A 26,585-nucleotide genomic window follows, 5' to 3' on the forward strand; every position below is an offset into this window, starting at 1 on the left:
AATAGCTGACATCGAAATAAGTGTCCAAGGAATAGAAAAGCAACTGGAGTCACTCAACAGAGGAAAGTCCACTGGACCTGACGGGATACCAATTCGATTCTACACAGAGTACGCGAAAGAACTTGCCCCCTTCTAAGAGCCGTGTACCGCAAGTCTCTAGAGGAGCGGAAGGTTCCAAATGATTGGAAAAGAGCACAGGTAGTCCCAGTCTTCAAGAAGGGTCGTCGAGCAGATGCGTAAAACTATAGACCTATATCTCTGACATCGATCTGTTGTAGAATTTTAGAACATGTTTTTTTCTCGAGTATCATGTCGTTTTTGGATACCCAGAATCTACTCTGTAGGAATCAACATGGATTCCGGAAACAGCGATCGTGTGAGACCCAACTCGCTTTATTTGTTCATGAGACCCAGGTAGATGCTATTTTCCTTGACTTCCGGAAGGCGTTCGATACAGTTCCGCACTGTCGCCTGATAAACAAAGTAAGAGCCTACGGAATATCAGACCAGCTGTGTGGCTGGATTGAAGAATTTTTAGCAAACAGAACACAGCATGTTGTTATCAATGGAGAGACGTCTACAGCCGTTAAAGTAACCTCTGGCGTGCCACAGGGGAGTGTTATAAGACCATTACTTTTCACAAGATATGTAAATGACTTAGTAGATAGTGTCGGAAGTTCCATGCGGCATTTCGCGGATGATGCTGTAGTATACAGAGAAGTTGCAGCATTAGAAAATTGTAGCGAAATGCAGGAAGATCTGCAGCGGATAGGCACTTGGTGCAGGGAGTGGCAACTGACCCCTAACATAGACAAATGTAATGTATTGCGAATACATAGAAAGAAGGATCCTTTATTGTATGATTATATTATAGCGGAACAAACACTGGTAGCAGTTACTTCTGTAAAATATCTGGGAGTATGCTTGCGGAACGATTTGAAGTGGAATGATCATATAAAATTAATTGTTGGTAAGGCGGGTACCAGGTTGAGATTCATTGGGAGAGTCCTTAGAAAATGTAGTCCATCAACAAAGGAGGTGGCTTACAAAACAATCGTTCGACCTATACTTGAGTATTGCTCATCAGTGTGGGATCCGTACCAGATCGGGTTGACGGAGGAGATAGAGGAGATCCAAAGAAGAGCGGCGCGTTTCGTCACAGGGTTATTTGGTAACCGTGATAGCGTTACGGAGCTGTTTAGCAAACTCAAGTGGCAGACTCTGCAAGAGAGGCGCTCTGCATCGCGGTGTATCTTGCTCGCCAGGTTTCGAGAGGGTGCGTTTCTGGATGAGGTATCGAATATATTGCTTCCCCCTACATATACCTCCCGAGGAGATCACGAATGTAAAATTAGAGAGATTCGAGCGCGCACGGAGGCTGTCAGACAGTCGTTCTTCCCGTGAACCACACGCGACTGGAACAGAAAAGGAAGGTAATGACAGTGGCACGTAAAGTGCCCTCCACCACACACCGTTGGGTGGCTTGCGGAGTATAAATGTAGATGTAGATGTAGATGTACCCTGTATCTTTACTGGTGACGAGAAATTGTGTCTGTCTTCTAACACAAGGAAAAGAAAGTAATGGTTGAGTCCAAACAATGCAGCAGTTCCCCGTACAAAGAACTGTGTAGATCCATAAAAGATAATGTTGCTTTCCCGAGGTGTAACCATCACTGTTGACATGTATTGTCAACAACGGAGACGTCTTGCAGACGCAGTCCCAGAGCAACGACCACGAAAAAAATGGCGCTACTCCACAATACCGCTTCCCGTATTCTCCTAGACTGAAAAAAAGCACTCTACAGTAGTGGGTTGGGAAATCATTCACCTGATCTTGCGCCCTCCGATTCTCAACTTTTCCTCTCTCTACCGTACAGCCTTCAGGAAATTCCTTTCCGGAGAAATATACGCTCCGAACGTGACTCTACGAGTTCTTCACCTCAAAACTATGTGATTTCTACAGTCGCGGAATCGAAAAGTTGCCCCAGCGTTGGCAGATAATTGTAAACAGTGAAGGCGAACATATAGTTGATGTCAGAAGTCGTTCTTATATGTATTTGTTGTATTTATTAAGGTTATGGAAAATCGCTAGGAACTGATGCACCAGCCCACTACTTGACTGCATTAGCTATATTCGTTACAGATTGCCGATCGAGTAGTTAAACAGTATGGGGTATTTTTGTCCCTGTACGCGCTATACGTTACGTTACGTTTATGTACTCGAATTTTGAGGGCCAGCTGTGACATATTAAAATCTTACTGCAATTTCGTAAAATTTTATCATCAACTTAATATCTCAGTAGGCAAATGCGTCATCTGCGAACAGCATCATAGAGCTAGATGCATTTCTTGCCAGGACAGTTATATATGCTGTGAATCACGTGAGATGTAAGACTCCATAGCATTCGTGAATGGTTTTAGCAAATGAGTGTACGCAGTGGGTCACGTAAATTTGTTATAATTATTATGGCCGAGCGGTTCTAGGCACTCAGTCCGGAATTGCGCTGCTGCTACGGTCGCAGGTTCGAATCCTGCCTCGGGCATGGATGTGTGTGATGTCCTTAGGTTAGTTAGGCTTAAGTAGTTCTAAGTCTAAGGGACTGATGACCTCAGATGTTAAGTCCCATAGTGCTCAGAGCCATTTGAATTTATAATTATTAACTCTTGAATTAACGGAGATTATCAAGCAGATTGGTTTCTTTTTAATAGGAACGTTGAACTTTTTGAAGAGTATCCGAGAGCTTTCGGCCAATGGTGTTAAGTTTTGTCATCTGTTAAGATGAAACTTATTTCCTTTTGCAGTTAATTTTTCAGATATAGATACAGGGTCAGCTACGATTTATGAAGATGGATCTTTATGTGAATATATAGCAAATCAGAGGGGAAACAGGGGTACTACTTCAAATATGTGTATGTCCCCGTTTTTAGTATACGCAGGAATAACGACGCAGCAATCCACAGTGGCTGATTCCGGACGTGTTCCCTCGTAAGTTTTGCACATTTCTTTGATACTTGTGCGGATAGTGTCAACATCAACAGTAATAAGCGTTGAGTCACTATATCAGTCGTTTCAATAGCTTTTGAATGGCGTCAAAAAATCTACAGCAAACTGCCGATTACCCACAAGAGAATTGTCCAGTTTACAGATTACACGTGCATAGTTCGGCGATATTTGGAAAAAAAGGGGAAATCATGAAGCATTTCGTTATAAACAGAACGAATATTTTGGTTTAAAATACACTATAAAGCATGTGGTTCATATTTTGACAGCAAATCGATGCAGCATCAATCACTGCAAAGTGGCTTTGGAGGTTCTAATAGTGAGGAAGCGGGTTACAGCTGCTCCTCTAGACCGATTGTAAAACAAATCGCTGTTCCTGACGAAGAAGATGACGAAAGTATCAGAGAGTGGTTAATTAGCGACGCCACATAACCAGGATTTAAGCAGCTTAGTCACAGGGTGTGATCGGTGGAGGAAGAGAGCGAAGACAAGGCTATCGAGGAATCTCTGAACCAATCCACCGATACGATAAAGAGATTTATTACTACAACATGCAAGGCGAATTCGCTTGCCCATACCGATTTTTGTCCCTCTAGCAAATGAGAACAGTCATCACGAAAAAAGTGAATGAAAATAAGATACATAGAACATAATTCGATGTGTACTTCCCGAAACTGAAGTACAATCAAGTCATACTAAATGGCTCCTGTTTTAAGTGTAATTTTGTCTATACGTTGTCTGTTCCGGAATTGTTAATAATGCAGTGGTCTTTCCAATGAGGCAGGTGCATGTGCATGAGGTAAATAGCGATTTCCGGTAAAAAGGTGCATTTTGGGTTATTCATGGTTTTTGTTTATCTGTACTATGTCGAGTGCCCTTTAACCCGGATACTCAGGAACTTACTGCATACATACGATGCAGTTTAAAAAAAAAGAAAACTTTGACTCAAAAATTCACTTGGTACCAGAGTTAACAACAGTAAATCATATTGCGTGCCTCTCTGTTTCTAATTATTTGCCCAGAACTCGATACAACTTTTGGACCATACGGAAAATAAAAGTGGTTTTATTTCTTGGCCTATGTCTGTGAACAGAAGCGATGCTATGGCGTTACCTCTGGGAGTATGTATGTCGGTCGTTGTTTCGTATCTCACGTTGTCTCCTGTAAAGAGCGACGCAGTTTGCTCTGTTTGCCGAAGTCTTCACTCCACCCACTTAGCAGTACGAATGTTCCGTAAGAACGCATTTAGTTTAATAGGAGACGGTGCGGAACTATGCGTCGTATATACTATGGTCCTCCTAGTGCCGGTATAATGCAGAGAGGTGCGGCTTCCCTGCTTGATGAAGCGGGGTCACGACTCTGCGGAACGAGATTACGAGAATATGCTGGGGAAGGTATTAGGCGGTAAGCCGTTTTGTGCGCGGATCAGAAAATTTGGAGGTTTCCCCTGGCAGGTCGGCGAGATGAAAAGCTCATCGGCAGAAGCGGCTCGGGGACGCAGATAAGAGCCGGCTGGCTTTATGGCTGAGTTGCGGGCGCGGGGATTTGCAGACCAGAGATTGCCTTGAGTCACGACACGCGCGGCGCTGCGCGAGGATAATCACCGCAGGTGCTGCAAGGCGCTTGCCTCGCCTTCTGGGCCTTTGTCCCTCCTCTCAAATGTGTCTCTTCTCTACCTTGTAACCCGAGATCTCCCGCCATTAGCACAGAAACTGCAGGAGTATAATCCATTGCACGGAATAAGCAAAATGCGAGCAGAGAAGATTCAGCCTTAGATGTATAGTCAACGAGCTACGTCAGAGCCTTGTGATGCTATTGGCAGTGAGATTCTACCAGATTAGGAAGAATCATTAGGAATAATAGCTGTAGCTAACGACATGTTACAATCATACTTAGCAGATGAGGTACAAGAAATAAAGATAACACAAACCTCAAAAAACGCTAAACTTTTAGTGAAACACATTGATGTAGGATCTTCTCAGGATAGTGCTTTAGGACCAACACTGTGCCTGGTTACTTTCCAGGTACTGTCGGCTATAGAAAAAAAATGCTTGATGCTGTGTTGTTGTTGTTTTCGTTATTGTGGTATTCAGTTCCAAAATTGATTTCATTATATTCTGTGCGCAGTCACGCCTGAGGAAGTCTCTTCATCTCTGCATAACTATTGCAACTAACGTCCACTTGAACCTGTTTGCTGTACTCGAATCTTGGCCTCTCTCTGCAACTTTCTCATTCCACACTTACTTTGTTAGCAAACCAACTACTCCTTTATGTCCACCGAGCGAGGTGGCGCAGTGGTTAACACACTGGACTGGCATGCTGGAGGACGACTGTTCAGACCCGCGTCTGGCTATCGTGGTTTAGATTTTCCGTGATTGCTCTAAATCCTTTCAGCCAAATGCCAGGATGGTTCCTTTAAAAGGGCAGGGCCGAGTTTATTCCCCATCCTTATCTAATCCGATGGGACCGATGACCTCAGTGTTTGGTCCCTTCCCCCGTTATCAATCAACCAACCTTGGTGCCCCAAGTCCTGTCCTATAGCCCTGTCCCGTCTTTAGTCAAGTTCTGCTATGAAGATATTTTTCTTTAGTTCAGGCAAGTACCTCTTCATTCTTTATCCGATTCACCCACCTTCTCTTAATCGTTCTTCCGTAACATTTCAAAAGTTTTTATTCTCCTCTGGTCTGTAATATTTATTGTCCATGCTTCACAGGCCGATACATTCATAAAGTATATATTAGAACTTAACATACGGCCCCTCTCTTTTCTGAAAACTTTCATTTTAGCTATTGCGTATAATCAGAATAATGCCATAAAAGTCCATATTTATTCCATAAATAAATTTTATTTCAAATAAAGGGAAATTTTTAAACTTTTCTCAGCAAGAAGTCTTTCCTACTTGCAAAAAATGGTTCAAATGGCTTTGAGCACTATGGGACTTAAGTTTTTTTTATTTTATGGGACGTAACTGCTAAGGTCATCAGTCCCTAAGCTTACACACTACTTAACCTAAATTATCCTAAGGACAAACACACACACCCATGCCCGAGGGAGGACTCGAGCCTCCGCCGAGACTAACCGCACAGTCCATGACAGGAGTGGGCTTAACTTCTGAGGTCATCAGTCCCCTAGAACTTAGAACTACTTAAACCTAACTAACCTAAGGACATCACACACACCCATGCCCGAGGCAGGATTCGAACCTGCGACCGTAGCGGTCGCGCGGTTCCAGACTGTAGCGCCTAGAACCGCTCGGCCACTCCGGCCGACTTTTCTACTTGCACCAGCTTCACTAGCCATAACTGTGTGTTCTGCTTATTGAGAGGGGTTAAAAGAGTTGTTACTAATATCTTCTTACTGTTGGTAGAAGAAAGGAAGTACGGCAGTGATATTTTAAATGTACCTTAATAGAATGTTCACGTTTAATACAAGTTGGCGTCCTACCAGTAACAGTTGCAATTATTTGCGTTTACTACATAGCATATGTATCCAAGAAACACTAAAAACAAACCTCCAGTAATCTAACAAATCTATTACAGGCTCACACTAAACATAAATTTAGACAACATTGTCTGCGGCAGCGATCTGGTGCTATACTTACGTTAATATCAACACTCGAGATCGCAATAACATTTGTTTATTGACCGGTTTCGGCTTGTGTTAAAGCCATCCGCAGAATTTTTGGGCTCCCTACGGATGGTGCTGGCAGCTCATCGATTTTTCACGTACACTGTGTACGATCCTGATATCACGTGTACGATCGTGGTATCACGTGAAACTCGAGGAGACGCTAACACCTCCCATACGGGAGGCCCAAACATTCTGAGCATGGCTTTAACATAAGCTGAAACTGGTCAGTAAACAAATGTTATTGCGATCTCGACTGTTGATTTTAACCTAAACATACTAAACAGCATCCGTATAGACCCTCCTTTTCCTTAACTTATACATTTTCGCTACGCATTTGACCTGTGACCTTTGGTAGGGACCACACGGCACAGAAGCAAACTTTTCGTCTAAATTACGTCCTGTATAACGCACTGTCGCTCATAAATTAGAGAAAATTTGAAATTTTTTTCGGAAAAGTTCCCAAGCACTTTTTTACTGAAGATTCTCTGTGACGTTTCTGCAGCGTAAAAGAGAATACATTAATGTATACATGCCTACGGATTCTGTGACGGTGTGGTAGTCTATCGTTAAATATTTAAAACGGTTGCTCACCAACGGCAAACCGCACGCCGTTTCCTTTTGCGTACCGTGCGACAGTGCTCTGCGGGAGCAGTACTTTATTTTCACCTGCATTCACAACGCTTCAAGTATAAGGCTGGCTGTTATATTTACTGTAATGTGTGTACAGTTCCCTTGCGAGAAAAGCGCAATTCAAACGTCGTGGGTGACCATCGGCGGCGTGAAATCGAACTCTTTGCTGATGTAATTCACAACCCACTCACACTGCCCTAGGAAATTGAGTTAACCCCCCCCCCCCCCCAAGTAAAAATCTAATGTTATCAATAGATACTACGTTTGACTAAGGAGTCAGTAGCATGCCTGAGAGATCGCTATAGCAGATTCAAAACAATACTAGACTATCATATATGAGATCCACTAAGTTTTCGTTACGTTACATTTCACAGGACTGTAAACTCTTATTGGCTCATAAAATTTTGTCTCTCACTCTTGAATATCTTTACTGTTTGTAGAGAAATGGGACAGGCAGGAAAATATAACCATCACGCTTGAAAGAAACTTCATCCGCGGAAAAAAATTAAAAAAATCAACTGTTGGAAGTTTGGCACTGCTGTTCTGTGCTGGATAATCCATTTGCAGAACTGAACTGTGTGTTACGAATCACTTGATTCCATTGCTTGCTCATGTTGTTTATGATTCAGGCGTGCTCTCCACATTATATTCTTGCAAGTGTGTGATAGGCAAGTTGAAGAGTGATTCTTCTCTAACATAACCTCTTGAAATTCTGGTGCTCAACCACTTAGTTGTCGACAAACTTTTCAGAGCTCTACAGGGTGTTTCGGGGTGATGGTCAATAATTAACACATGGAAAGTACAGGGCGAAAGTAGCTAAAAAGCTCCAATAAACACGAGTCCACAAATGACAGCATAGGTGTTCCGATACTTCACTGAGCCATGCAGAATTGCGCTATTCGTGCGCCATATCATCGGCAATGTGGGCAGGCATATCGAAAAAGTTATAACCTAAATCCTAATGTGTGTAGTGACGTTTACATGTTGAATAAAGTATGCGCGCCGTAGTTTGTAACTAATTCCCATTTTTTTCATATAGTTCAATAATTGTCTCCTTGTAAATAGGGTTACAGCCATATATATACGGGGTGGTCCATTGATAGTGACCAGGCCAATATCTCACGAAATAAGCATCAAACGAAAAAACTACAAACAACGAAACTTGTCTAGCTTGAAGGGGAAAACCAGATGGCACTATGGTTGGCCCGCTAGATGGCGAAGCCATAGGTCAAATGAATATCAACTGCGTTTTTTTTAAAATAGGAAGTCCCATTTTTTAATTACATATTCGTCGCGGTTAATCCGCACATCAGTAGCAGACAAATTGCGCGAGAATCGGGAATCTCAAAAACGTCGGTGTTGAGAATGCTTCATAAACATCGATTGCACCCGTACCATATTTCTATGCACCACGAATTGCATGGCGACGACTGTGAACGTCGTGCACAGTTCTGCCACTGGGCCCAAGAGAAATTACTGGACGATGACAGATTTTTTGGACGTGTTCTATTTGGCGACGGAGCGTCATTCACCAACAGTGGTAACGTAAACCGGCATAATATGCACTACTGGGCAACGGAAAATCCACGATGGCTGCGACAAGTGGAACATCAGCGACCTTGGCGGGTTAATGTATGGTGCGGTATTATTGGAGGAAGGTAAATTGGCCCCCATTTCATCGATGGCAATCTAAATGGTGCAATGTATGCTGATTTACTACGGCTACCGCTGTTACTACAAGATGTCTCACTGCATGACAGAATGGCGATTTACTTCAACATGATGGATGCTCGGCACATAGCTCGCCTGCGGTTGAAGCGGTATTGAATAGCATATTTCATGACAGGTGGATTGGTCGTCGAATCACGTTCACCAAATCTGACGTCCCCGGATTTCTTTCTGTGGGGAAAGTTGAAGGATATTTGCTATCGTGATCCACCGACAGCGCCTGACGACATGCGTCAGCGCATTGTCAATGCATGTGCGAACATTACGGAAGGCGAAGTACTCGCTGTTGAGAGGAATGTCGTTACACGTACTGCCAAATGGATTGACGTCGACGGACATCATTTTGAGCATTTATTGCATTAATGTGGTAACTACAGGTAATCACGCTGTAACAGCATGCGTTCTCAGAAATGATAAGTGCACAAAGGTACATGTATCACATTGGAACAACAGAAATAAAAATGTTCAAACGTACCTACGTTCTGTATTTTAATTTAAGAAACCTACCTGTTACCAACTGTTCGTCTAAAATTGTCAGCCATATGTTTGTTGTGGTGTCACCGCCAGACACCACACTTGCTAGGTGGTAGCCTTTAAATCGGCCGCGGTCCGTTAGTATACGTCGGACCCGCGTGTCGCCACTATCAGTGATTGCAGACCGAGCGCCGCCACACGGCAGGTCTAGTCTAGAGAGACTCCCTAGCACTCACCCCAGTTGTACAGCCGACTTTGCTAGCGATGGTTCACTGACTACATACGCTCTCATTTGCAGAGACGACAGATTAGCATAGCCTTCAGCTACGTCATTTGCTACGACCTAGCAAGGCGCCATATTCAATTACTACGAATGTATTCTGAACAGATAATATTGTGAATCATGTACCATCAAGAGCGACGTTCATCATTAACGGATTAAAGTTAGGTATCAAACTAATTACGTCCGCTTTCTGAATTCTAATTCCTTGTCATCTTCCAGACCTCACGTCAGTATAGTTCTTCCCTCCTCACGCCAGCCTGCGTGAGTTAAAACGCGTGCATTTTGGCTCAAAAAAATGGCTCTGAGCACTATGGGACTTAACATCTATGGTCATCAGTCCCCTAGAACTTAGAACTACTTAAACCTAACTAACCTAAGGACATCACACACATCCATGCCCGAGGCAGGATTCCAACCTGCGACCGTAGCAGTCGCGCGGCTCCGGACTGAGCGCCTAGAACCTGCATTTTGGCCTCCACTAGTAACATGGTGTTGGCTCTTCTGCCAACACAACATTGTGACTATTACAGCGCCATCTATCAGAAAGCGAAAAAAGTGGTCCAACTAAAACATTCATATTTCTGTACGTACAACACGAATATGTAATAAAAAATGGGGGTTCCCATTTAAAAAAAACGCGGTTGATATCCGTTTGACCTATGGAGCTCCATCTAGCGGGTCAACGATAGCGCCATCTGGTTTCCCCCTTCAAGCTAGATAAGTTTTGTTCTTTGTAGTTTTTTCGTTTAACGCCTATTTCGTGAGATATTTGGCCCTGTCACGATCAATGAACCACACTGTACATATACGAGTATATTATTGAAATCTGTGTCATAAATACTACTGTACATATTGAATTTTGCAAATTTGTTATGTGAATCAATACTTATTAGTTTTTATAATTATTTTATGTCCTGGACTCGAAGAATAAAAATAAAAAATTAAAAAAAATTTTGCCCCGCTCGTTGACTGGCCCCAATTTCCGTAAAATGTCTCGCAATTTTGATTGTGGCGGGAAGCGAGCTACTGACAAAGGCACGTCCCGCGGCTGTTGCAGCGACGAACGAGCAGCGCGCGGGCAGCAACGGCGCGGGCACCGGCGTCGCGACGCTGACGGCGCGCCTCGGCCGTGGGGACCTGCGGGCCACCTACCAGTGCCGCGCGCACAACGACGCACTCAAGGAGCCGCTGACCGCCTCGCTGCGCCTGCTCGTCCACGGTGAGTACTGCTCTGCCTCTCCTGATACTGCCCGTGCTCCAGCCAGGTGCAGTCACACGCGGGCAAGGCCTGCGTCTCGTGACGTGCCAGCCTGAGTGACGCGACGTTGCGGCTTCCAGTGTGAAATTTTTATGACGACGCACCAAGTGGTTATAACTGAAGCGCAGCTATTCACGGAGGTCCAGTGTTGGCTGTAATGATCGTGTGGCAGGGAAACTGATAGATAGGCTAGTGCATTATTGCGGAACCGATTTACACAGGAAAAAAATTAGTTCCAGTTTTGGCCACCAGGTGCATATCTGGCGCTGTGAAGCATCTCGTCGACGTCTCCGGTGCTCTTACTAAACAAATTGCGTTAACCGGTGTTTAATAATAAAATCAAAATTATACTTTCCTCACTTGTTCCACCTTTTCCGTCCGCATCCCACTCTTAATCCATTGTGCACAGAAACATTTTTATACCTCATTCTTACATTCACAGCGCGTTTGCACCTTGTGGCCGAAATTGTAACTAATTTTCTTCCAGCCTAAACCGAATCCGCATTAGCATATTATAATATTGCCAAATTTCGCCTTCATACGATATTACAGCCCTTTAATTATAACCACCTGATATAAATCGTCATAAATTGTGCATTTAAGCTGGTTTCATAATGTTTTAGGGAGAATATAAACTACAAGTAAATCACTCTCCCCAATTCATTTTAAGAATCGAACTTGCATTTATAGAACGTCATATCTCCTGAACTACGTTCAGTACAATGATTCAGTTTTATAAGTACAATCAATGGCCAGTGTGTCTGAAAAATGTGTTCCGAGTAGAGTTAATAGTAAAGAAGTAATATATTAAAACGCCATTCTTGATGCTGAAGATTAACTACGTCAACAGCGAGAAAATGGTAATAAATAAACTTTATTATTTTCATTATGTTGTGTGTGTTGGGGGGGGGTGGTCAACGATAAAAACTTTCGAAAAGGTTTGATGCTACGGTTACAATTGGTTTTGTTGGAAGCCGCTAACTGCTCCCATTCTGAAATACTTGATGAATATTCTCTGGGTAGTTTTCCCGTCGTGAGTTACGCTGCCACATAACATATATATGGAATTTTTGACTTTGCACGTGACTTACTGTGCTGAACCGTTAAGGCAAGAGTATACCTCTTTTTTAATGGCTAAACTGTGACATCATCTTAAATGTTTGACAGATGTCAAGGAGCTGTTCGCCTGGAAGACGGCGAATTTGCGCCCTCCCTTCGGCATGATGAAGAAGATATCGGGATTCATCAGGCAATGAAACGCTCTGCCACTGCGCCAATGTCCATAACCGATGGTCACATGCCCATTTCAGTAGTAGTTTCCCATGTCCTGGTGTTAACATTGGCATATGCGGAGGCCCATCGTTAAGAGTGTTCGGTGCACTGTATGTACAGACACACTTGTACTCTGCCCAGCATTAAAGCCTTTTGTCAGTTCCGCCACAGTTCGCCGCCTATCCTGTTTGACCAGTCTGCCCAGCCAAGGAAGTGTGATGTCAGTAAAGAGTAATGGCCGCCCAACTTCACGACGTCTGGGCGCGATTTCACACTCACCACAGCACTCCTCGAACACCCGACAAGTCGTGCAGTTTCTATAATGCTCGTGCCGAGCCTCCGGGCCATCACGGTCAAACTCAGATAGACAGCACACCTCTCCCATTCTGTAGATGCGGACACCAGGCTCACTCATCTACATGCAACGTGGCTATGTCCGACTAGGAGTCATTCCTCGCCATGTGACGCTGCTGTCGTCTGAACGGGTTTATATCGATATAGGTCGGTGGTCACCATGTTCTGGCTGATCAGTGTAAATATTAGAAACAATTTATATCACTCAGTGACAATCTGAAATATTAAACTTACTGATTGCTTTAAGTCGCGACTGAACATGTTGAGTAAATATCACAGCATCAGTAATTATCGCGCTCGAAGTGTACCCAACACCACTGGCAACGTGTGCTTTACACCTGTAGCACCCATTTATGAATTCTGTAAACAATGCGAGGTGTAAACTCTTATCTAGAGATTTCTGTTTCATTTGTACGTCTCGAACTTGCCCTAAATGTCTAATAAACACTTATTCTGGAGAACTTAATATCGTTTTTTTCATAGAAGCTTCCATTCAAATGTCGTTCTTAGTGGACATCTTATTTCCAGTCTCTTTTTCGGGGTCTAACACCTGTCTAACTGATACGTGGTACGGTGCACCACACGTATGTTTACGTAGCGACCAAATCTGCTCTAGAGACGATCAGTCTCAGTTTTATCCAGTGATGGATATTTTGCAGCCTGCAAATCCGCTTAAAACATATTCACGTAATTGAGTAATTGTGGTTGTTGTACGTAGCAAAGAAAGAAGATACTGGATATGTTTTTTCAGTCTATTTACAGGGTGGTATTAGTAGCGACAAACTTTTCCAGTACATTAGGAACTTGAGAAATTTTGCAAAGTAATTGTTTGCTAACATGGAGCCCACATTGCCTTTGGGCTTAGGACTCGGCCATAATGTGCGAGATATCCAAGATGGCAGCGGGATTTTAAGTAGGACTCACCTATTCGGGCACCAGCTTCCTGACGTCACGCGGAATAAATTCCTAAACCTATTGTCCAGTTAACACAATCAGGTGAAATTGGATTACGGTACAGATAGCTCCAGTGTTGACGAGTGAGCAGTCCTGTGTCCATGACGCTTTGAAACTTTTTACAAAACAAATTATGCAAATTGTTTTTTTTTTTTGTTTTTTCTGGTAATATTCTCTTTTAAAATTTATACTTGAAACGTTTTTTCTAGTCTTTGGCGGTTCCCTTAGTTTATCTCAGTGGAACAGATCACCGTGATCCCGAGAGCTCGGCGTAAAATATAATTCTGTGTATATAACTATGTTTCAATAAACCATCGTTATCAAGGGACCTGACGAGAAAGCCGGCCGCGGTGGTCTCGCGGTTAAGGCGCTCCGTCCGGAACCGCGCGACTGCTACGGTCGCAGGTTCGAATCCTGCCTCGGGCATGGATGTGTGTGATGTCTTTAGGTTAGTTAGGTTTAAGTAGTTCTAAGTTCTAGGGGACTGATGACCACAGAAGGTAAGTCCCATAGTGCTCAGAGCCACCTGACGAGAAACACACCAAATTAACTATTTTTACCAGCGTAAATTACGTTATTGGAACCCCAATCAAGTGTCTGACTTTCTAATATTATTGTTCCGGCGCTGCGGGTAGTTTGTTATAAAACAGTTAAATTCAGCATCTGGTCGCAGCTCCAGATTCGTGGGTTCTTGGTGACGAGCCTCGTCCCCCTTTTTCTAGCCTTGTTCAGCTCTTCCTCGTCATACTATCCCAAAGTAGACTACTTTCGGCGATTTCCTTAACTATGTCGGTCCATCCTCTCCTTGGTTACATCGTGTCTTTCGCCATTTGTAGTCATTTCAAGAGATTTGTTAACTATCCTTATATCTTCCATCGTTTTCACGTAAGCTTTCCATCTCAATCTAGATTGGCCGATTTTTTGTTTTACCAGAACACGTAAGTTATGCACTTGCGTCCATTCCGCTCCTTTCATTCCTCATCTCATCCCTTTTGATATCCTCAGCAAGTTCCTACAAACTTCATTTCAGCAACTTGGATTTGGTTATTCTTCCTTCCTGTCAGATCACAGGTCTCCAGTGAGTAGGTCAAAATGGTAATGTAGTAGATATGGTTAGTTTTTCGTTGTGTGGTATCTAGTGGTCCCAAAGGGGGCAACTTAGTTGGTTGTAGAACAAGTTGGGTTTATGGTTCTGTTAAAATAAAAATTCATGGTACCTACAGTCGGGATATAGAGTGCCGTATTTAGTCATTTATGAAACAACTAGAGGCAATATTAAAAGTTTTTAACTTCAAAACACAGTGAGGTAATATTAATTGGAGTTTTGTTTAGGGATTACCTAATTGTCCTTGCCTTTACATATAATCTGTCTCTCGTAAAAAAAAAGGCTAAATAAATCAGCAGTACTACAGATGATAACAATTCCATAGGGACATTGAAATATCGTAAACACTTCATAAATACTTGAAGTTAAACGAAAAGTGTTACACATGAAGAAGAAAAAAAGATTGACGACTTTATAAGAAGTATTTGAGAAATACAAACAGGACACGGATGCACAAGATACTTGGCGTCAGTAAAAAAATAATGTAACACGGCCCGTAGGTCTCAACACAGCGATTCAAAAACAAGTTTAATAAATTAGAGTTCCCACTTTTTCCAGTTGTTAGTGGTCACACGGAGACCAATTACCAGTACTGCTAAACATAGATCATTTTCCGCAAAAATCATTCACGAAAGTGGCATTCGAAATATTGCATGAAACTGCTTGATAAATCGCTCGAGGTGGCGGGATCGAAGCGGCCGATTGCAGGCAATATCGTTGGTGTCTGTATGGCCCTTACAACTTTTCGTTTTAAAACTTTACATCAGTGGGAAGCACACTTTTCTCATCTGTTCACTTATGTTCGTTAAAATATACTAATAAAAGATAAGCGGTCGAAATATTCTTCAATAAAGTTAAAAATACAGTGCTTCGTTGTGTTACTTAACCAAATCTTTTTGCAGAATATGAAGCGATAAATCAAGATAGCTTTGTCCTGGCGCAACCAAAAGACGTCAGCTCTCTTCGAATACAAAGCAATGCCTGACTTTATTACAACCCAATGTTAATTATCTTTTTTATTATTTTTTCAAAGGTTCTCCAAGTAACTGGGGGAGCCTGTTGGTATTCAGTGCCCATTAATCAGTGTTTCTGTAGCAACCATATCAGTTTTCCTGGTATTCAATTCCCTGGTTTACGATGCTTGGTGACGGTTCAGGTGTTATTTTTCATCCAGTGACATGAAACATATTTTAACGAACAGGTTAATAACAGTCTGCATGTGTAGGTTGTTCCGGGACAGGACGAACGAAGGTGTGGTCATCTGACGGAAGTTATTTAAACTCGACTTCTGACACTCTCTTGTACGGAATACAATAGTGCGCGCCAGAGTCGGAATGCCGGACCATTAGCGAGTCAAAATCGTCAAGGAAGGTTGTAGTTTTAAAATCGAAATAATAAGGAGCAAGAGGAGATGTCGAGCGGGAAGCTGGTACCAAAGAGAGCATCGATCCAGAAGCACCGTGCCGCCAACAGGTGACATCTGTCCCACGCTTTTCGTTGGTTATTCAGAAGCGGTGCGTAGAGGCTTGTCGGTCAGCGCATTTCACGGGAACAGACCACCTCTGCTCAGGGGACGATCCTACTCGGCACGCAGGCCACAATGAATTGTATCTGAAGACTGCAGACGAAACTCTGTGTGGAAAAAAATCAGAAATAACAAGACAAATTTCGCGGTACCACATCGACTGGCTAGGCGAACTGCACTGGAGGGATTTCGTCGCTTGTCCAATTTTCCTATCACTCGGCAACGGACGTGTTTTTTATGTAAACCTTTTCGTATTAAATCAACATTATACAAGAAGCGACTACAACGTGACTGATGCTGGTACACTAAAGAATGACTTTTGGAACTTAACTTCAGTTACCTGAGATGGTGAAAATCGTTCTGCACGCATTTTTGTGTGACGCAAGGGAACAGAAAGACGACGTTAGATGATAAATCGCGTGAACAAGGACATGAGACAGTAATTTCATGTTTTGTAGGTCATGTAAACAATTTTTTGATGTGTTGTATACAACTAGCATTGTCATGATGAATGATGCGGCGTTTTCGGTTCTTTTTCCGGATTTCACCGAAGACTAGTAACAAACAATTTGTTTCTGTGAATAACCGATAAAAAGTTTGTTTTACTCTACGACTGTATAAGGTTTGTTTTCGTGTGTGTATGTGTATGTGTGTGTGTGTGTTTGTGTGTGTGTGTGTTTGTGTGTTTAAAAAGCATAGACAACTTTCATAGATAGTGATAGTGATAATGATAAAATAAGCCATGATGGTTTAACGATATGCTCAGTAGAGATGTGTTGGCTCTGAGCACTATGGGACTTAACATCTATGGTCATCAGTCCCCTAGAACTTAGAACTACTTAAACCTAACTAACCTAAGGACAGCACACAACACCCAGCCATCACGAGGCAGAGAAAATCCCTGACCCCGCCGGGAATCGAACCCGGGAACCCGGGCGTGGGAAGCGAGAACGCTACCGCACGACCTAGAAATGTGTATTGCCCAAGACAACGAAGTTACTGACGCACACCGACTCAGTATACATACAAAAACAGTCACACACAACACGCGTGCATAAATGCAGCACAAAGATAGAAGAACGGATCGAAATGTGTTACGTATTGCGTGGATGAATAGTTACATGAAAGTAACAGATTACTTTGAATATGTGTGTCAACAGTCTGCTTTCAGCGTTCCTGTCGTACAAACATTTATTGAGAATCAAAAATAGTTAACTTGCTGAAAGAGCATTTATAAGTGATGAACTTCCTACCGAACATCTTATCGTAATAGCTCACTGAAGCAGTATAACGACAAGTTCCATACCACCCTTCAACGACACTTTCTACGTAGCCTTGCCTCACTCATTCTCTGTAAACTAACTAGCATGCATACTTCTTCTGCTGATTATTATTTATAATTCACAATGCCTACTCTGCAGGTAGAGGTGATTTATTAACGTTTCTGTGAATAGCATATTTAACTTCCGTAGCATAAGGTGGTGGCTTATTAGCATGATATATTTGCCGCACGAAGTAGCCGTGTGGTTTAAGGCGTCAGGCCACGGACTGCGCGGTCTCTCCCGCCAGAGGTTCGAGTCCTCCCTCGGGCATGGGCGTGTGTGTTGTTCTTAGCATAATGTAGTTTAAGTTAGTTTAAGTAATGTGTAAGTGCAGGGACCGATACCTCAGCAGTTTTGTCCCTTAGGAATGCACACACATTTGACCATTTGATATATTTAAATAAAGTAGGAATACAAGCTAATGTGTTTCTGGGAAATGAAGTCGAAACACATGATTTGATGATGGATTTGAACTTTAAAGACAATTCAAGTTGTTTACAACCTCATAGGGATAATCTTAACTTACACTGCTCCTTACAAACCAAGGCAACCGCATCGGATATATAATCGAAAATCATCAGTGTAAAAGATATTCTAACACTACATGAACAGTTAACATCGATGAATTTCAGATGGTAGAGAATGAAATTAAGTGATAGGTGATGCAGTTACCAGCTTCCAAGCAATTATGAATTCGCAACGTCTCCGGGCCTATTGCACTGCGCAGAAACACACGACCGTATACTAGCACGCGAAGCAGTCATAGACAAAGCCAGCTAATCCACATAGAAAACGTATCTTACCGGATTTCTTGTACATGGTAATGTCTGCTCAGCAACATTGCTCGTCAAACAAAAATGACTGTATCAGAACAGCACGCGACCTCGAAACTATCTCTCCGATTTACAACCGGTACAAGACTGAACGTAGTACGGCAGTGTAGTGCCGAAATCTCTTCGAACATCGAAGCCATATGGCTTGCAACCCGCCAACGAATTCTGTTGGTTAAGAGGAAAATGACCCGCCAAAGACGTAATACTGATGCAGCGATTTAGCAGAGAGCGTGGCAAAATGTTTCATCGATGTATACTGTAAATGCTTAGTATAAAGACGTAAAAATAAATACTGAAGTTCACAGAAAGGTAAAATATACTGTGACGAAATGAAAGAGCCGACTAAGAGACACCTTACACCCGGTTTTGGCTTAAATCATCACCACCATCATCGTCGTCATCATCATTTGTCAGTTTACTCAGTGCTGAGTATCGTGACCCCATTTCTTCATTCATTTGTGAAGTAACCGAATCTTTCATTATACGTCTTCTGGTCTTTTAATATAATGCAAAGAGGTAGGCCGATAATCTTCTTAGCTTCCTCCAACCATCTACTTGATGCTCTTCCTTGCGGTCTTTCGCCTTCGATTTTGGCCTTCAAGATGGTACTTTCTAACTTATCCCGTTCTTTTCTCAAAATGTATCCAAGGAGCTGAAAATAGCTTTGATTGATATCAGAAGATAAAGTTCCTGTGATAGTAACTTCTTTTATAATGGAAGCATTGCTTCTTCTTTGTGTCCAGGGTACGCGTAACGTCTTCTTCCAACACAGCATCTTGAAGGTAGCAATTCAGCTCTTGTTACTAGCTTTCATGGTCTCATAGTGGAAGAAAAACACAGGGAACACCAATGATCACACCTAGCTCGTCTTGGTTGCTTTGTATATCGCCCGCTCCCACGAGATCTTAGTGAGCCTAAGCGTTGCAGCTCGACCAAGTATGATTCATTGTTTTATTTCTTTATCATAATATCCTCTGTCATCGACCGTGATCCCAGAATACACACGATAATTCGCTAGGTGCAGATCATTTAAGCAACCTGGATTTGATTTTATCCTTGTCGATAAATAACCATTAGTTTGGTCTTCTTTATGTTTATCTCTAGCCGATTTAAACTAATTGTGTTCACTCCGGAGAACAGATGAATAAGTCCTTCTTCACTTCCTACAGATGGGGTAGTATCACCAGCAATTCGTAGACTTTTGACTTTCCTCCCGCCTGTTGACTTTTATATTGATGCCATTTACTAGTGGAAAAAGTAATTGACGTAGTAAATTATACCAAGCCTTGTCCATAGTGATATAATGAATTATCAATTAATTTAAATAATAGATATGTAGGATTTTACACATGTACAGTACAAGTACAGAAAAAAAATGAAATGATCAAGAAAGCAAAAATCAGATAGATTCAGAAGCGACATGCTTATTAATATTCTAGGAAAAAGGGGCGTGTGATCATTACAAAACTGTATATTTTCATAAATTAAAAGTATTGACGTGCTTTAGTATTAAAAGAAATTATAGTTTGAAAAGTTTCAAATTTTTTAAATTGCATGCTTTATTACTGGAAAGCTAAAATATTTGCAGTGGTCAGTGTGTTCAGGTCAAGCGTAGTTGAGTGTTTAACGTGACCTGATAATAGTTAGAACACAATGAACCGTAGAAGCTGCTGACATGTCATGGACATAACGTGGACTGCTTACAGGATAAGGACGTGTTTACTAACATCTGAAATTGCGGAGTCCCTTTAAAGGAAGCTATCAAAAAAAGAGGGTGTGTATTCAGGAAAGTTACGTGTCTCCTTGTGCTCTCCTCGTTGAGTGTCTCGTATTATGCAAGAAATTTCCATTTCTTCGTATATATCCTTAAAGTATCGCTTCGTCATTGTGTGAAGAATTACGGGGTTGTATGTGACACCGTGCACAGCTTTGGTTCAAATGGCTCTGAGCACTATGGGACTTAACAGCTGTGGTCATCAGTCCCCTAGAACTTAGAACTACTTAAACCTAACTAACCTAAGGACATCACACACATCCATGCCCGAGGCAGGATTCGAACCTGCGACCGTAGCAGTCGCGCGGTTCCGGACTGCGCGCCTAGAACCGCGAGACCACCGCGGCCGGCCATGCACAGCTTTATTTATAGTACTTATATTTATACTTCGAAACAGCTAAAACGATCACAGTGTCCCTAACGGCTTCCAGGGACAACAAAAAGTGTATTGTCAGTATTTCATATAATTACTGACGGAAATTAAAAGGCTGTCGTACTATACCATTAAGACGTGTATTCGTTCATTAAAGGTTTAACACAGTAAGTGCCATATTAACATTATAAACTGTGTGAATGTCTTGAGGCAGCATAACTCGTGGCGCGCAAATTACTCAGCACTTATTCATCCAGTATTTGAGAATAAGAGCACTTAGCAACTTCCAAAAACCTTATACACAATTTCAAACCTTTCCCGAACTTTTTCTCCCCGACAATTGACTATTCCCCCTCCCCCCCATCCCCTCCCCCCACTTAAACACAAAATTAAAGGAAAAAGTGTATCACTTACGACATTTTCGTTAATCTTTTAGTATAATCTCAGCGTCAGGCAGAATGTTTTAGTCCTTTGAGACCCAACAGTGTAAAAAGCAATTTAAAATTTTCACAGGATTGATGTTTATCATCATAGCAGGCAATAAATACGAGAATAAATGGGCAAAAAATAAACAATCAATTGTTTTGAAGTTGTTGTTTCACTTTCGAACCACTGGGAGATATAGTTTTCTATCTTCCATCGTTTCATGAGATAAGTTTGAAAGCAATTTCACTTTTTTCGTAGACACAATCTTACGTCTCGAAACTTCCATAAACTCATAATGCCTAAAACATAGTCCTAAATAACAAGCAAAACTGGAACTAAATTTTAATAATTTTTTAACAAAACTGCCCCAGTGGTTTCATTTCGAAACGACTCATAACAGCAGTAGTACAAACTCAAATATACCTTACAATAACTTTCGACGTATTTACACTTTCACTGTCATGCGATCACTATGTGTATATAGAAAAGTAAGCACATTACAGAATCTCCCTCAATCATGTAGCACAACCTCCGAGCCGACTGTTTCTTCGAACACTAAGTGACTGTTACAATGCACTGCATTCGTAGGTCCTTCTAGATGTGTGTGTCTCGCTATGGCATTGTCTGTTTAATGCGAAAGGCACTGGCACTTAAAGAAAAGAATAAAATGATGTTTTCAGGTAGAAATTCCTGGAACTCCGAGAGTTAATTTACTACTAACTCTATTCGCAATACATTTTGTGGGCATCACCCTAATGTACTAGTAAATGTACCTGCATAATCATGTAATAGTATGATACATACTTCAAGACTTACGACGTTATAAACATCGAGACATGTGAAAAACTTGCTTCTCTAATAAAAATGGAACGCAAATGACCCAGACTACGAACGTCCAATGATTAATCCGAAAGTAATAAAGCGAACATATTTAGGGTTTTGCACCTTCAACCACGAGGGTTTTACATTTTTAACCTCATATATTTAACAAACTGGAGTTAATGCCGAATTTCTAAATTAATCAGACGTTTGAAGCAGTTTTATAAGCAAGAATTCGATTCATTAAGGATCCGGGAGTGGAGGGGTTATAGCTAAATTACTGTTTCTACAGTATCCCTTGTTCAGTGTGGTGGTTTTAGATACTGTGCCCCGTGTGACACCGTCCCTTTACACAGTTTACAGGTGTAATGAAATAATGCAATATTTGAAGTGTTATAATTTCTTAATATGAAACCTGGCACTTAAAGCTACGTTTCACAGCTAATATTTTATATAGTGATTAAATAACTGTAGAAGGGATATTACAGTTGTAACGACTAAACATGTGGTCACTCTGTCCTGGTAATATTTATCGTTCACTGCGCTGGTCTAGCTACACTTGTTTTCTTCCCTCTCGCAGGCGACTCGGTTGCACTTTGTCACTCAATTACTCGCCCAGGCCTCAAAGTAGGCGTAAAGTGGCGCGACAAAAAGAGAGGACCGGTGGAAAGAAATTGCAGCCTTTGTTAGACGTTTACGAGCCGCGCCCGCCGGCAGCTGGGCCCTCGGCGCCTTGGGCAGTATTAATTGCGACCTGAGCCGCCACTTTAGTGGCGCCCCACCGTAACTCAGTGTGATTTAGCTGCCGATAGCACTCACTCTAACTGGACGGACCGCGTCAAATTTCCTGCGGCCGGCGCACAGTCTTCCATTCCGAGTGCCGTTCGCCTTTACGACGACCGTTAAAATATATTAACTTTTCTCCTCGCGCTGGCGGCGGGCCGGTGCTTAATAACAGCGATGGCGAATAAACCCTCATCTTGTCGAGTAATTGCTGAATTTCGCCAAGTTTTTTTCCTCCCCTCCGAGTTTCCCGCAGATTCCCTGCCGAGCACCTGCGATTCTTTGGAGCAATGATTATAAAAACAAACAGCTTCCTGGTGGAGAAGGGTGCAGTTACCGTGGCTCGAAAATGAATATTTTTCTCGTGAAAATGCTAATTTATTGCGAAAGATGAAGGCGAGTATATTTTCTGACTGAAGTACCTTCCAAATTAAAAACGTTAAAAAGAAAATGTTCGCCAAATTCCAACAATGGAAGCATAAACCAGACAGGAGTCGAGAAAGGCGGGTATTGATCTTCCAGTACACAAGGAGAGCGCCAAGGACATGAAGAAAAAAGTGAGCTGACAGACACTTGAAGACACAAACTGTTCACGAAAGCCTAATTATAAAGCTTCAAGAACCAGCTGAAAGTGAGCAAACTAAGAATATACCACAACCTCTTAAGTATCACTCAGCGTAGTTCGCGAAGGCAAGATTATGCTAATTACATAGCGTACAGAGGCGTTTAAGGTATCATTCTCACTCTCCAAGCGTGGATTCAACTGGACAGGAGCTGTAATAACTGACACAACGAGAATTACTCTCTCTGCCATGCACTGCACAAGGGATTGCAGAATGTGGACATAGAAGTAGGCATCGTCGTTCTCTAATCTACTTTGACGAAGGCTTTGTAAGTAACGAAACATGTCTAGTGCGAAGCTTGATGATATGCTTTAACATCACTATAATACACTCGTACATCTCCCACAGAGGCAGGACGTTCGAGAAGAGAGCCACTGTGTTCACAGAGCACATTTTGAGAACGTTACTGTACTGCAGTTTGCAAGACTTATATTCAGTGCCATGGTACATTCTCTTTTGTGAAGATATCGGATTGTAGGATGGAATATCACGCTTTGTAACGCGCATTCAGCGTGTGTTCCCCACGAGATATTGCACGCAGACGAATAAAGCATGTACTGGTGATCAGAGAAGTGGGATTGACCGTTGTTAATGAACATATCAGAAAATGCTTCAAATGGCTGCCTTTGACGTCGATGCAGCGCAGTGCTCGATTTTCAGACTGAGAGACACGTGTAGCAACTCTACCTGAAAGATAGCAGCAGTAGTGTTTTCATTAATCTGCTGTAGCTCTTCCAGCGTGATAGGATTATTTGAGTACTCCTGACACTTCAGTCTGCCCCACAGTTACAAATCATAGGGAGTGAGATTATGTGATTGAGTTGGCTAGAAAATTGCACTACTTCTGCTGATCCTCTCCTCACCGAATACATGATGCACTTCTAACATGGTAGTCACGGCAATGTATACTGTTGCTCTGTTGTTCATTTTCAATTAATTGATCCACTTATGGATTAAACAGTTTCTGATATACCAGATAGTATTAACAGTTTGGAGAAAGAATCTTGTTACAATAGGAACACCAGAAATTGCGCATTAAACACCATATTTGTGATTATGCTGCGGCCCTCAAAGTACTGTTGAGAAAATTGATGCATAATTATGTATGTTGTGTGGGTTCACATAGGCTGACAGGCTGCACCAGCTTTCACCTGAAGACGGAATGACACTGCAGAGTACTCGGGATAGAGCATGCGGTACATGTGCTGACGCAGAGAATGAGAATGCAACAAACTGGTGCAGCGAAATCGCTTTTTTACCATTTTCTACTATGGGAAGTTCTCCTGTTCATTACCAAAATTCCGTGTCAGCCTTATAAATATTTTCCTGGCCAGTTTGATTTTTCAAAGTTGGCCATAAAGTCTCTACCACTTTCTAAAAAGTGGTGGATGCGTGTATGTTTATTGTCGATGTGTGTGTATATTTTCATCGAAGACCATTTCGCAGCATTGCCTGCATCGTAGGAGGGCAGACCTGAATGCTTTCTGAAGCATATCTTATGAAACGGCCGACGCTGGATCCTGGATTCGAACAGTCCTGACAGTCCCTTACTTCTATATAGTATACCCTTTACTATGTATCCATATGCAAAAAATCCAAGGATGTCTAATCAATTGAACGCGATGGCCACAGTCATGCTGAACCTCTGCTTCCTATCTGTTGGCGAATCTTCGATTGAGGAACTCTTTTACTATGAGAGCAAAATGAGGAGTGCTCCATCCTGATGGAACACAACAGTCTCATCAATGCCTTCTTATTGAAGCTGTCCTTCCAAGCATTGCTCTTTGACAGTCAATGGTTGCATGAGATGGCTTGATACTCCACAATGTTTCTGAACTTTTTCACAGATGTGGAATGTGCCTTCTTCAGTAAACGAAATGTGATGCATAAGGTTCCGTTGTATGTGGCTCCTATCAGATCGTAACACGCAGCTTGCAGATTTGCATTCTCTTTGTCGTCTAATTTGTGAAGCTCCTGATTATGGTACACTTTCTTCTTTAGTGTAAAGTGTATAAGTTTCATAAGCGTTGATTTTGTTATGTTCAACGTGTTGTTTAAAGGATGAGTTAAAGCAGTCAGTCTTCTTTCAGTTGCTTCTCTGATTCGCTGGACGGCCCCTTGGGAGCGTCCTTGCATGTGATTCATCGGCAACGTTTCCAGTTCTTTGTGACTTATCGATAAGTAATCAGATATTTCCTTTTGTTGGTGCTGGCTTTCGAAATTTCCGAGTGAGCTGTTGCACCTCCATATAAGAAAGATCATACAATCACACGCTAACAACAGCCACACATTCTTACATCATAAGCATTTTTATGGATTATCATGAAAAAATATCCCGCCAGACGTTCGAGTCCTCCTTCGGGCATGGCTGTGCGTGTTGTTCTTAGCATAAGGTAGTTTAAGTTAGTTTATGTAGAATGTAAGTCTAGGGACCGACGACCTTAGCAATTTGGTCGCTTAGGAATTCAAACACATTGAACATGAAAAGATAGGCCCACGTTATCACAGGAATGGATTACAAATACGTGTCATGTAAATGGCTCGATTATTCACCCATAATTAACGACAAGAAGAGGAGTGGAGGGGCTTGTTACATCAGAAGCGCATGTGGCTGTTAAATATAAACCATTCCTCACTCTTTCCACGGCAGGGCCCCAGCCAAACATTCATGCTGGACTTCAATCAGCGACTCTCCCCTCTCATTCTTAAATCCGCGCGCAGTCTACCAGGACACCCGGAAATCCCGCCCATGGACCGATACACTAACACCCTAAACAGTCTAGCAAAGTGACGAAGTCGCAGTCGCCGGAAGTGATCGTTGCGTGGGATATCGTTAGTAATACCGTTACTGTTCACCATTACTCCCCTACACAATGACTGGTCACATTCTTGTATAATATAATTATTGTATTACAAATACGTGTCATGTAAATGGCTCGATTATTCACCCATAATTAACGACAAGAAGAGGAGTGGAGGGGCTTGTTACATCAGAAGCGCATGTGGCTGTTAAATATAAACCATTCCTCACTCTTTCCACGGCAGGGTTCCAGCCAAACATTCATGCTGGACTTCAATCAGCGACTCTCCCCTCTCATTCTTAAATCCGCGCGCAGTCTACCAGGGCACCCGGAAATCCCGCCCATGGACCGATACACTAACACCCTGAACAGTCTAGCAAAGTGACGAAGTCGCAGTCGCCGGAAGTGATCGTTGCGTGGGATATCGTTAGTAATACCGTTGCTGTTCGCCATTGCTCCCCTACACAATGACTGGTCACATTCTTGTATAATATAATTATTGTAAAATGCCTTTAACACAGTAAGCTGAGGTTCACAACTGAAATATGTTCTGCTCAATGAAACAGTTAAAGATCTGCTTATGTCTCAACTATTGCCTAGCTTCGCATTCCAGTTGG

At 42.3% G+C, this 26,585-nt stretch overlaps 1 protein-coding gene across 1 annotated transcript in view; it reads left to right on the forward strand.

Moving 5' to 3' along the window:
- Positions 1 to 26,585, forward strand: part of LOC126484696 (hemicentin-1) — a 1,211,236-nt gene that overhangs the window by 498,158 nt on the left and 686,493 nt on the right. Inside the window, exon 7 of the mRNA XM_050108292.1 lies at positions 10,804 to 10,965. Within this exon, the coding sequence (XP_049964249.1) occupies positions 10,804 to 10,965 (162 nt within the window). The remainder of the gene's footprint in view (positions 1 to 10,803; positions 10,966 to 26,585) is intronic.

Source organism: Schistocerca serialis, chromosome 6, assembly GCF_023864345.2.
Source record: "Schistocerca serialis cubense isolate TAMUIC-IGC-003099 chromosome 6, iqSchSeri2.2, whole genome shotgun sequence".
In the NCBI taxonomy this organism is placed as follows: Eukaryota; Metazoa; Arthropoda; class Insecta; order Orthoptera; family Acrididae; genus Schistocerca; species Schistocerca serialis.